Source organism: Phodopus roborovskii, unplaced genomic scaffold (assembly GCF_943737965.1).
Source record: "Phodopus roborovskii unplaced genomic scaffold, PHOROB, whole genome shotgun sequence".
Classification (NCBI taxonomy): domain Eukaryota; kingdom Metazoa; phylum Chordata; class Mammalia; order Rodentia; family Cricetidae; genus Phodopus; species Phodopus roborovskii.
The window spans coordinates 30,556,929-30,570,279 of NW_026126517.1; the positions used below are offsets into that span (position 1 = coordinate 30,556,929).

The following is a 13,351-nucleotide window of genomic DNA, read 5'->3' on the forward strand; positions in this document are numbered from 1 at the left end:
ACGATAATGGTTTTAGAAGTTCATCGACATCTTCCATTGGCAATGAATGTTCTCCTCCAGGGAGATCCTTCAGAAGCACTAAGTACTAAGGTGATTTAAAAAAAGAAAGCCAGCTTTACCCACAGATCACTTACTTTTAAATACATTATATAAACAAATTCAAACATGCACAGAGCTGTAAATTCTAAACACAGCATATAATAAAGTATCTTTCAAATAAAATATTAGATTCAAAACACAGCACAATAACCTTAACTTAAATGGTTAAAACTCATGACCATATGCCATGGAGTCTACACATACTCAATTACCTAGTCAGGCAGCATAAAAGTATAAACAATAATTTCTATTGCTTGAATTCAATAAACTATCATGACTGTCACCACTGCAGTTAGAAGATAAAGAAGCTGAAACTACTATGTCTCTATACTCTCAGAATAATGCTAAGTTTAATGGTGAAAAACTACTGAATTCTAGGAAGCAAAGATAATTCTGAGAAGTAAAATAACCTAACCTACCTATTTACCATGGCAACTCTGTAACTATGTGTTACAAATACTATATAGAAAGAGCTCTGTTACCAGTAACATTTATAATGGTAGTTATAAATAAGCAATCATAGCAATCAATTTCTCAGAGGTGTTAAACAATTTTGTAATTACAAAAAAAAAATCCCATGAGATATTTCTCATATACTAATGAAGAATTTGCTAAAATCCTCTTTAATAACTAATATGTGAGTCATATGTATTATTATTGAGAATGTGAAATTATTTTAAACATCAAAACTTCAAAAACAAATAACCCTTCCCATGAGTCAGGGAAGTAAAACTTCACTAGAGTATTCCAGAGGAATGAAACCAAGGGTCCCAACAATACAATGAAACCCATTTCAATTAGAAAAGGCCTGTGCAGGTTCAAGACATCCATCACAAGGGATTACATGATTAAGGAATGCACCAGGTATGTCTGCTAGCTTACCAAACCAAGGTTATAACCTTGAACACACCCAGAAGATACTCAATGGGCCAGGGCCAGGAGCTATGTCCAACTGTTTACTGGGAATAAGATAAGGACATGTTCCACGCGATAGTACATTAGTTCCATAGAAGGTTACTGAGTAGTAAACAAATTCATTACTTATTTGTGGGAAGGCAGGGTTTTCATTTTGTCTTATAAAGGCAAAACACAGAAGCTACAAGTTTGGGGGAGGAAGGGGGATTAAGCCATGAAGTTAAAAATTGAAACTGAAGGTATGTATTAGTAGCATTAGTTCAAAAGCAACCTCAAATTTCATATTATGAATTATTTTTACATCTCTGTCTTGACTGCTGCTGATTACACTCATAATCTCAGCACCTGTAAGGAAGACTATTTAGCAGGGCAGTCTGGGCTACACAGTGCCTCAAAGATGTTTCCTGTTCCAGTCTATAATAATTCATAATAATTACAGGGAATACTCAAAATGCATCCAAGTTTCAAAGCTTTAACCTCAACTTCAATTCTTTTAACTTAAAAGAAAAAATGAGAAATCTAGGCATAAAATGTATCTGTTACCCCATATATTCAGTAAGATTGCTTCAGTCCAACCTGTGAAACACACAAACACATGCTGAATAAATTTTACAATTAGTCTCAGATTTATCTTTCAGAGGGAAAAAAAAAACAAATCAACCCTTCAAAGTTACTATACCTTTCCTTTTTTTTGTTGTTGTTGTTTTTGTTTTTTGAGATAGGGTTTCCCTGTAGCTTTGAAGTCTGTCCTGAAACTTGCTCTGCAGACCAGGTTGGCCTCAAACTCACACATTTGCCTCTGCCTCCCAAGTGCTGGGATAAAAGGCGTGAGCCACCACTGCCCCGCATAACTGCACCACTCTTACATATCCAACTATTACATTTTTTTGGCAACACCAGACAAAAACAAAAAAGCTTTTCCATTCTATCTGACTCACCATATGTAGGTGGAGGGATTTAGTAAGATCCAGTGTGCTAGAATCAAGTAGCACTAACAACTTCCTTCTAATATCTGCTGCTCTGAAAGACACAGTATTGCTCTGAGATGCTGTTACACACAGGCACAAGAACCTGAGCATGTCTAAAAGAAGATGATCTTGCTTTGACAGGTAGTCGGCAGTTAAAGGATTCATGGCACCTAAAAACAAAAGGCACTTATTAACACCAAGAGAGGGCACAGTAGACTGACACAACTTCAAACATCTTTCCAGACTGATGCCATCTACAGCTCAAATAGTCTATTGTATAGGTTTTCTTTATACTATTTTAAATTTTCCCATGAAGAATAAAATAATAAACTAATAAATTTGATTTTTAAAATAAGAGTAGTTTAAAATGAGTAGTAAGGAGGAACAGTGAAGTTGACTCAGAAACTAAGAGCGCTTGTTCTTAGTTTGAAACCCGGAATACATCATCCACAGTGGAAGGAGAGACCTGACTCCTGGAACATTGTCCTCCAACCTCCACACGTGTGCCAACTTTAACACACATGAACACAGGAAATTATAAAAACAGTAATATATATTTTAAATGCCCAAGGATGGTGGCACACACTTTTAATCTCAGAATTTGGGAGGCAGAGGCAGGTGCCTCCTGGCTGCAGGCCAGCTTGGTCTACAAAATGAATTCCAAGACAGGACTACATAGTTAAACTCTGTCTCCAGGAAAGGAAAAAAAAAAAAAAAAAAAAGGTTTTAAATGTATAGAATTATCTAAGTAGACTATACCTAAGGGAAATGAAATTTTCATTAAAGTTTTTTTAGTGAGGTCCTCTACAGTGACAAATTCATATACAGTGGTAAAAGAAATCCCAAGCAGTGAACACTTACTTACCAACAGTGTTCTGGTTCTCTCCAGAGTCATTTGCATCACTCACAGTACTTTTGGATGATGAACCCTGTGCCTCCATTAGATTTTCATCAGCATCATCTTTCACTGAGTGGACTTCTCCATAATCAAATGGCTTTTTCACACAGGATGCCTTTAGAAAGGAGAAACAAAGATGCTGTTTTCAACTTCTTTCAGAAACACCCTAGTCCATCATATTGTAGGAAGTAAATATATAAACTAGAATCTGTTTAGGTAACAGGATAATAACAAAAATTTAAAAATAACTTCTTATATTAAAAACTACCATAGGCCAGCAAGATGGCTCATGGGATAAGGACGCTTGCTGCCATGCCTGATGACCTGAGTTAAATCCCTGTTATCCACATGTTAGAAGAGTATAGATTCCAGAAATTTTTCCTTGACTTTCACATGTGCACTGTGACACACGTGCCAGCACAAAGGCCTAAAATAAATATAATAAAAAGTGTAACAGTCATTCCATATTGTATTTAAATACTCAAACGCCCCTCTGTACCCCTACAAACATACAGAACTATACCCTGCAATATTTAGTAAACTTTTAAAATTTAGCACGAGATTGATAAAAACTCAAAAAGAGTATCATTATTAGGACTTTTTTTGTGGGACAATAACAATGTCCATCAAAATTAAAGGGCAAGGAGGCATGTGCCTGTAGTCCCACCTCTTTGGATACTTGAAGCAAAGGAATCATTTGAGCCTAGAGTTAAAGGTGAGCCTGGGCAACACAATTAAGATCTTACTGTAACATACACACACCCACTCACACATGCTCCCTAAAAGTCTCACACATTCCTTTGAAAAATAGAGATCCTTTCTTGCATCCCTTTAAGTATACAAATACAAGAAGACAAAATTGAAATGAGGGAGTCTCTATAGCAGAACTTTTGATTAGAAGGGAAAATGAGTTGAAATGGTTAGTGAGAGCAAACGGGTATGGCAGGCATGGGGGTATATGTGCCAAAGCAGACTGCTTAGATCAGGGCTAGAGAGATGGCTCAGAGGTTAAAAGCAATGACTGCTCTTCCAGATGTCTTTTGTTCAATTCCCAGCAATCAACAATGAAATCTAGTCAGGGGGTGGTAGCATACGCCTTTAATCCCAGCACTCAGGAGGCAGAGGCAGGCAGATCTCTGTGACTTCGAGACCAGCCTGGACTATAGTTCCAGGACAGCCAAAGAGAAGAAATCTAGTGCAGAAGAAATCTGCTGGTGTGCAGGTATACATGGAGGCAAATGTAATCATAATAAATAAATGGATAAATAAATAAATAAATCTTTTTGCTTGTTCTTGTCTTTCGAGACAAGGTTTCTCTGTGTAGCTTTGGAGCCTCTCCTAGAACTAGACTAGACATACACCATTCCTAAGCAGTGTAATATCATAACTGTCAAATAAAGCACAGCAGTGTGTACCTCGTAAGTATATTAACAAGGTAAACAATTTGTCATGAAATACAAATAATGATGTTACAGAATATTTTTTCACTCAGTGAATAATTTAAAGTTTCATCAGATGCTATAAGAGAGCATACATAACAAAAGTTCAAGGTCATAGAAGATAAAGTATAAACACCACAGTAAGAACAAGCTCCCTAGAAGACAAGGTATTTTCCTCCACTTTGGGAGTTTTTGTTAAATGAATTGTCCAGGCATGGTGGTGCACACTGTTAATCCCAGCACTGGGGAGGCAGAGGCAGAACTCTGTGAGTTCAAGGCCAACCTGAACTGCATGGCAAATTCTAGGTTAAGCTCTACAGTGAGAACATATCTTGTACAATAAACTGAATCTATCAGTCAGTTATTTAGTAGGAAATTAAAAGGCAAGTTAGCTACTCTGCCAGATACTGATATTAAGAAGAAATCAAATACATGTCCTCCTAATACAATAAGTTTAATAAAGGCTACATTTATTTTAAAAAATCCAAGATACTACATAATATTAATTAGCCATTACAACAAAAATTTGCAATTTAGGGCCAGCAAGATGGGTCAGTGGTAGAGGCTTTTACATTCGAGCCTGACATTCTGAGTTCAATCACTAGATCCCAGAAAAATGACAGAGGAGAATCCATTCCCAAGAGCTGCCCTCTGACTTCCACACGCACTGTGGTACACGTGTGCCGGCTTATCTGTGCTTGCTCTTCCTCCCTCCTCCTCCCTCACACACTATACATATATAATTTTAATTATATCTCAGAATCAATGAAGTTTATTAGTAAAAAAGATTCATACTTACTAAACTTTTACAAATATCTGCAATGTCATTCATAAGCTTTGATGTTAACAATCGTAGGAAAAAGCTGGATACCATCTTGTGTGGATTATGCTGTAATTTAAGCAAATATCCAAGAAATAAATAATAAAACAAATACAGATTTTTGGTGATAATATTTTCTAAAGACTCCAGAACTGAGGTCAAATTACAAGTTGAGGTACATTACCATCTTTCTTTTTTTTTAAGAAAAAAGACTTAGAGTCCATTTTAAAAGGGTAGTTAACTAGAAAGTAACCAGAATTAACAACTACAGCTAACCTCTTAAGGAAATAATAAATGAGGTAAATGTCTGTAAATGAGATAATTCAGTAATACATCATTAAAATATCAGCTACTGAGATTCACTTTTCCATTTCATGCATTCCACACTTATATAAAAATATAGGAAAGCACATTAGTAAACCAAAACCATGTTGCTTATGCACTGGCTTTCAAAGACTGCTCCAATTATTAGCAACATTCTAGCTTCTTTTAGCTACTACAATAGGCCTTTGAAAAACAAAACAAGGTTTACACACAGCCGTACTTTTTCAATAAATATTACCTAAGATAATATGGGCAAAAGTAAACATAACATTTGTACTAGTAATCTTTATTGGCACTCTATAGACTGAGCACATCCTAGGAAGGCATTACTTATCTTTGTAGCACTTATCACCTGTAGTATAATGCTATGAAAAATCACAGACTTGTTAACAATGAAGCAATAGATTAATAAAAATGTGCTAGCAATAAGAGACTATGTAGCTATACATATATACACACATACATATAATACATATATATAATAAGAAAATGAAGTTACAGAATATTCTTATTTATCATTCAATTCAGCATATAAACTCAAAAATAGATCAAAAACTCAACACCACTAAATAATAACTCCCATGAATACACTATACTACCAAGAAGATGATCTTACCTTGGTATGTCTACATAAGCAACTTGTACACAGATGTATCACATTTCTCAATGAACCAATTCTAGATTCCTCATTTGTCTTATTTTTAAATAGAGAGATACTTTCTCCTGCACATTGCATTAGAGACTATTTAGAACAGAAGAAAAAGACAAATTCCAGTTAAAAATAACAATTTAGTATTGCTATCTTGAAATTTCATTTAAGAACTGAAACTATGTTTACAAACTCAATATGAAACTGGGAGTGGGGGCAGACACCTGTGATCCCAGCACTTGGGAAAGGCTGAGGCAAAGGGATCACCAGGCTAGGCTGGGCTAAAAGCTGATACCCTGTCTCCAAAAAAAAAAAAAAAAAAAAAAGTCATGCAACAAGATTACAAATGAGGAATACCCAAACAGAAAATGACAAATCCAAGCCATGTGTAGCAATGCACCTATAATCCTAGTGCTCAGAGGGTACTGGATTTTTAGTTCCAGGCAGATTGGACTATATAGTGAGACCCTGTTTCAACAAAGTAATAGAAAAATCCCACCTTAATCTTATACTCTGTTCCCTTTGCAAATCCCACCACAGATAAGACATACAAGTATCAAGAGATTAAAAAAATTTTAACCTTAGAACATACTTGATTAATATATCCAATCAAGAACTCCTCACTACAGATTATCTTGGAGAAAAAAATTTAAGAGTACAGAACAAAAAAAAAAAAAAAAAAAAAAAAAAAAACAGTATGCATAGCCAGTCATGGTGGAGCCTTGGAAAGCCGAGGCAGGCAGATCTGTTGAGGTCCAGGACAATCAGGGACCCTATCTCAAAATAGTAACAACAACAATAAAATGTCAGTATTATAATGAGGTTACATTGTGATATTTATTTACTTATTACTGGCTTATAATAATTCCATATCTTAAGGAAAGATACACTATTTCTTTTAGTCTGTTTAAGTGAAAGAACAAAGTTTATATATGTCGAGCATCTCTTAGCTAAAATATACAGGACAAAAAATGTTTCAGAATTTAGAATATTTACATATACATAACAAGATATCTTTGTGAAAGATTCCAAATCTAAAAACAAAACTCACCTCTTTCATCTACTCTGTATTGGTTAGTTTTCTGTCAATACGACACCAGCTAGTCATATGAGAAGAGGGACCTTAATTGAGAATTTGATCTATAGGCAAGTCTGTAAGGGCATTTTCTTGACTGATCACTGCTGTAGAAAGGCATAGTCTACTGTGCACAATATCATCCCTGAGCAGGTCCTGGGTAAGAAACTAAAGTAAGCAAGCCAGGAGGAACAAGCCAATATAAAACATTCCTCCATGGCATCTGCTTCAATTACCATCTCCAGGTTCCTGCCCCGACTGCCATCAATACCGGACCATGGTCCTGATATATAATCCAAATACACCTTTCCTCCCCTTCCTCCCCAGGTTGCTTTTGGCCATGGACTTTATCACAGCAATATTAAACTAAAGACAACATCTTACACACATCTGATGATAACCTGTGTGTACATCTTGAATATGACCTGTCATATGAGGTCAGATGTAAAAATTTTCATCTTAGTGGTTGTGCTAGAACTCAAATTTTCTAGTTCTAAAAATATTTCAGATTTCCTATTTTCAGATTTGGGACATTCAACATATTCAAAAATATATTTTTCCTAATTCTTCCAGGAATTCATTTCATTTAAATCTATCAAACTTTATCCGTATAAATATTCCTACCTTGGCTTTCTGGAACAGTTCTGATTTATACGCTTCCTCTTCCATTATTATACCCACAAAACAATAGCAGCCAAGAACTCCCACCAAAAGACTTGAACACCGGACAAGTGTTTCTGGGTTTGTAATCTTCAATGAATCATAAATTTAAAAATATAGTATTAGATGTAAATAATTGTATGTACTTTGGAATTACCTCTGGAAAAACAAGTTCATGCACATATGAAGAAATAAAAATTCAGCAGAGTTAAAACTGGAATGCTCTACGGTAACCTTTAAAAACCAGCATAAAGATGACTGCAGAGTTAGGATAACCAATATTCCAAAATAAATAGTCCAAGTTCTCCTAAAGACAGGAAAGAGTATGTGTTGTAATTTTAAAAAGTGGCACTAGAGAGAAAGACACCATGTGACAGACATTGGGTGGTGGTGGTGGGGTTTAATTGAGGGATAGTGAATGGGGAAAGAAAGAGAGGAGGTTTTAAAAGGGAACGGAGTGAGTATGTACAGATAGTGTTCTTAGTGACTGCAGCTGAGGGCATATCTTGACAGAAAATGAAGGGCAGGTCAGAACAGATGCCTGAATACTGAATACTAAGAGTATGCCCTTTTACCCTCCCAAGGGAGCAGCACATAAGGAAGAAAGAAAACTCTGGCAAGCAAACAACTATCTTAGAACATGAGTAGAAACCTGGCCATGTCGCTCAGTGGTAGAGTGCTTGCCTAACAAACACAAGGTCCAGGTTTGATTACAGTATTGAAGGGGAAAAAAAAACAAGACTTTGAATATGATCAAAACTAGAGTCGTATAAAAGTTGGTGATGACCACATTGCGACCATTACTGCCTGACAAAGTTTCAACTTGTGGATCACAATTCTCCAGCACCCTTTTTTCCATTTTAATGATTCTCACTATTATGCCATTCCCTTTAGGAAATTTTGTGCAGACTTTGGTGAAGGATGAAAATGTGTAAATGGCCGCCTCTACAAAATTCTATGGAAAAAAACCCCATCACCATGAAACCATATAGAGTACCAACTCTGCCTATTTCCACACAAATTAACATCAAGCTGCTAGATAGGTAACATATGCTTGATAAATAAGGTATACTTACAAATTCCTAAGGTCATTTTCCCTGGCTTCTTATTTCACTCCTTTGGGGAACTTACAAGCTTTTTAAAATTATGTCATTTACATAACACAAGACTTTGTGGAAGACATAAAGATTAAACTTTTATGCCCTTTAAGCAAATTATAGCAAAGGTTGAGATATATAGACATATAAATAACCATGATACAAAGAAGATACTACTTAAGTGCCCTTAAAATTATTATACTAGAGTGGAAAGATGGCTCAGTGTTTAAGAACACTGACTGCTCTTCCAGAGGACAAAGATTGAATTCCCAGCACCCACGTGGCAGCTCAACTGTCAACTACAGTTCCAGAAGACCTGTCACCCAAGGCAAAACACCAATGCACATAAAATAAAAATAAATTTAAAAAAGCTAGTTCTTTTTTAAAAATTATAATACTGAATACTACAACTTTTTGTTGTTTTTCTTTTCTTTTTTCTTCAGGAGAGGGTTTCTCTGTGTAGTCTTTGACATCATGAAGCTCAATCTGTAGATCAGGTTGGCCTCAAATTTTGAAATTCACGTGGTCTGCCTTCCAAGTGCTAGGATTAAAGGCATGAGCCACCACACACAGCTGTTGTTTTTTTCCAGAGACAGTATCCCTGGCTACCCTGAAACTAGCTTTTAGACCATACTGCCTTGAACCCAGGTATTACTTAAAACCAGACTTCTCTCATCTTTCATGCCTTTCACTCCCCTAGTTCTCCTTCCTAACAATCTAGGAAAGTTCAAATATAGATAATTCTTTTTTTTTTTTTAAATTAAAGAAATATTGGCCAGATGGTGATGGTACACGCCTTTAATCCCAGCACTGTGAGGAGAGGCATGAGGATCTGTGTGAGTTTGAGGCCAGCCTGGTCTAGGTCTACAGTACCAGTTCCAGGACAGCCTCCAAACCTGTCTCAAGAAAAACAGAGGAAAAAAAAAAAAAAAAATCTCACCTCAGAAGAATAATTATTTAGAAGCTGTTCTGATAATTCCAGAAGATAATGATCCAATGATTCCTTGAGATTTTGGTGGACCGAAAAGCCAACAGAAGATTGACATTTTTCTACAACACATTCTTTCACAGTGGTTAAAAAATCCATCTTGTCAAAAGTTGTCTGAAGAAATAGTTCTTCCACTTCTGAAAATGAAGACTCTTCTTTATCTTGGCAGTGTTGTTCACTTAGAAAGTGAGATTACTGATTAATAACTACCATCAAAAGTTTTCTCAACATATTTCATATAAAAACACCAAGAAAGCATATACACTAGTTAAAGACTGCTCATATAATTTGTGAATTATGACAAATGCTTCTCTGTTTTGAACTTTTACAGCAAATTGAATACAGGCCTGAAAATGTCATTATTCCGTAACAAATTTTACTCACATAAATATAAAAACTACAATTTAAAAGGCAAATCCATGCACTATTTAGACATTAACACTAGATAACCGAATGTAACTGCCAAAACATTGCCTTCTTTTCACCTCTTATTTCCAAAATGCATGATTTTCCTTTCATTTAATGCCTTCAAAAGACTATGCATCTTCACATCACTGAGTTATTTTCAGTCACAGAGATAAACTTAAGTCTTTTAGTCAACCAACTAAAAACAAGGTTTTAGATTATTTTCACTCTAAGTATAATTAGGTTTGACTGATTCTAGTTACACTGCTCAAGATCATCTCAAAATTCTGATTTCAAGATACTCTTGTCTCAGCTTCAGTGTTGGAACCACAGGACATCATTATATCCAACTCTCGCTAGGTTTTGTTGCTTCCATGACATCCATTTAGCTAGTGTGTGTGTGTGTGTGTGTGTGTGTGTGTGTGTGTGTGTGTGAAAGAGAGAGAGAGAATTGTCCCACAGACACACATGATGAACTTGCCAGAGTTTGTTCTTACTTCCAACATCAGTCCCAAAGATTGAACTCAGGTCATCAGGTTTGAAAGGTAACTTTACCCACTGAGCTATCTCACTGGCCCATTTTTAAACCTAATAAATTTTACTCAAAAAAATTTTAGAAAAAAGAAAATGGGTCCCTACTAAAAAACTCACTTCATGTAAATTTTATATCCCCAATTTCCCATCAGAACTGTTAAGTTTATTATAATACACAGTAATGAAACTATAATCTTCACTTAAAGATATAGATATTATAATACTCAGTAATAAAACTATAACCTTTATTTAAAGATATAGACATAAATTATAATCACTGATAAGAAACCCCCCCGCTTAACTATAGTGATTTTTTTTAATTAGATCACAATTACCAATAAGATAAGCTCCCAACCAGCTAAAATTATCTATCTAATTAATACTATATCTTAAAATGTCACATATTTTCTTATATAACATACCATTCTGGCACACTTTGAAAAAACTTCATTGCAGCTCTAGAGTTTTTCACAGTAAGACTTACAAGAATTTTCTCCAGTACAAGATGAGGAAAGTTACTACTAAAAAAAAAAAAAAAAAAAGCTTTATTTAAATGAACTCATGCCATTACAAAAACTCTTTAACATACCTGTATATATACCTACACATAAGATCCCTAAAACTGAGATCCCAAACAAAAATGTTTTCATCTGTCCTAAATCACTTAGTACTAAAAGAATTTAGTAAGGAGGTTGGAACAATGCTATCATAGTTTCTAACACTACTTTGAATAAGTTATATATAATTTTTAAAGTAAGATTTTTTAAAAATTATTTATTTAGTATTTTTATATGTGTGTTTTTCCTGAATCAATGTCTGTGCATTGAGTAGGTGCCTGATGCCCACAAAGGCCAGAAAATGGTGTAAGATTCTGAGACTGGAGTTACATACTGTTGTAATCTTCCATATAGGTGCTAAGAAATCAAACCCAGGTCCTCTAGAAGAACAGCCAAGTGCTTTTAATTGCTCGTTTCTAGCACCCCTCTCCCAACATTCTGAAATAAAAGATTATAAACTAAAAGCATTATATTCTACCTTCTAGGGGAAAGGTAAACCTGGTCCATCCTAGAGCTTAAGTACTATTTTGTTTTTCTTATCACTGATGTAACAAATTCTATGCAGAAGTAACAAATTTTATGCAGAAGATACCCATTATAGTTAAGGAATAAGAGGAGATAAGGGACCTGTTCACAAAAGGTCACAAAGTAACACCCTAGACCAGCTGTAGTGGCACACGCCTTTAATCCTAGCACTTAGGAGGCAGAGGCAGGAGAGAATACCTGTAAGAGGCCAACTTGGTCTATATACTGAGTTGCAAGCCAGACCAGCCTAAATTAGACCCTGTCTCAAAAAATAAATAAAAGAGCAGCCCACCCACACCCCAAAACAAAGAGCAGGCACAATTTATGATGGGAGAAAGACATTCTGATGTCATACAATGGAGTGAGTGCTCGTAATAATTTACTATGTATTTTTTTATGTTTTTGGTTGTGAGCCTAGCCTTTAACGGCTGAGCCATCTCTCCAGCCCTTACTATGTATTTTTTAAAAATAAGTCATGATTTTCAATGTGTTTTAATAAGTAAATTACAATTATTTGAAAAGCTAATATCTTAGGGTCAGGATAACTGAGCTAAGGTGCTGCGTTCAGGAAAAGCTAGTATCTTTCCCTGATTTAAACATTTTGCAGTGTATGCCTGTATCAAAACATTACATGGTTATTATGAATAATCTTCATAAGTATGCTAAATTTTTAAATAAGAATTATGTGTCTATCCTTTGAGAACATCTCCCATATCCTACAATGAGATCTTTTATTTTAGAAATGATCCAGCACAAAGATACAGATGACTTTAATATTTTAGAACTAAGTCTAGGAAATTCTACAATATGAGCATGAAGTAAAGCTATCTGATATTAAATGTGTAGAGGGGGTGTCTTATAAAATTAAACAAGTAAACAAGCACAGATAAAACAAAACAGTATACTGCAAATACCTCTGAAGAATCGGAGGCAGTTCTGTGCTGACTTCTAAGTCTTCCTCTAACTGGTAGAATAAGAGCCATCTCATTATTGACTCCTTTACAGAGAAACTTCTATTTACTTCACACATACTTTGCTCTGTTCCCATTTTTATAGCATCCGGAACTACACAGATATTAAGTGCCAAACTCAAACAGCATACTGAAGGACTACAGAGAAACAAAATACAACTGTTAGAGCAAGCTCTTTGAGGGCAAATGTCTTACCTATCTATCCTGCTTACCACTGAGCCTGCCATGCTCAGGGCAATACAAGCTACATTTTGTTAACAAAATGTAAAAGGAAGGTTACATTTGAGGAAACTCTTGTTCAATAAATATACAGAACTACAAAAATGTTTATGAATAGTGTATATAAATTATAGAAGAAATTTAAACTTCATAATCCTTTCAAGAAAACAGGCCTTAAAAAAATAAAAAAGCAGGACATGATAGCTCA

The 13,351-nt window shown here is 35.2% G+C and overlaps 1 protein-coding gene across 1 annotated transcript in view; it reads right to left on the bottom strand.

Moving 5' to 3' along the window:
• The window catches only part of Atm (ATM serine/threonine kinase), a 100,744-nt gene that overhangs the window by 65,836 nt on the left and 21,557 nt on the right, over positions 1–13,351 (bottom strand). Inside the window, exons 11-19 of the mRNA XM_051197473.1 lie at positions 12,868–13,062; positions 11,294–11,389; positions 9,885–10,110; positions 7,812–7,937; positions 6,080–6,205; positions 5,119–5,208; positions 2,848–2,995; positions 1,953–2,152; positions 3–85 (exon numbers count right to left, since the gene is read on the bottom strand). Of these exons, the coding sequence (XP_051053430.1) occupies positions 3–85; positions 1,953–2,152; positions 2,848–2,995; positions 5,119–5,208; positions 6,080–6,205; positions 7,812–7,937; positions 9,885–10,110; positions 11,294–11,389; positions 12,868–13,062 (1,290 nt within the window). The remainder of the gene's footprint in view (positions 1–2; positions 86–1,952; positions 2,153–2,847; positions 2,996–5,118; positions 5,209–6,079; positions 6,206–7,811; positions 7,938–9,884; positions 10,111–11,293; positions 11,390–12,867; positions 13,063–13,351) is intronic.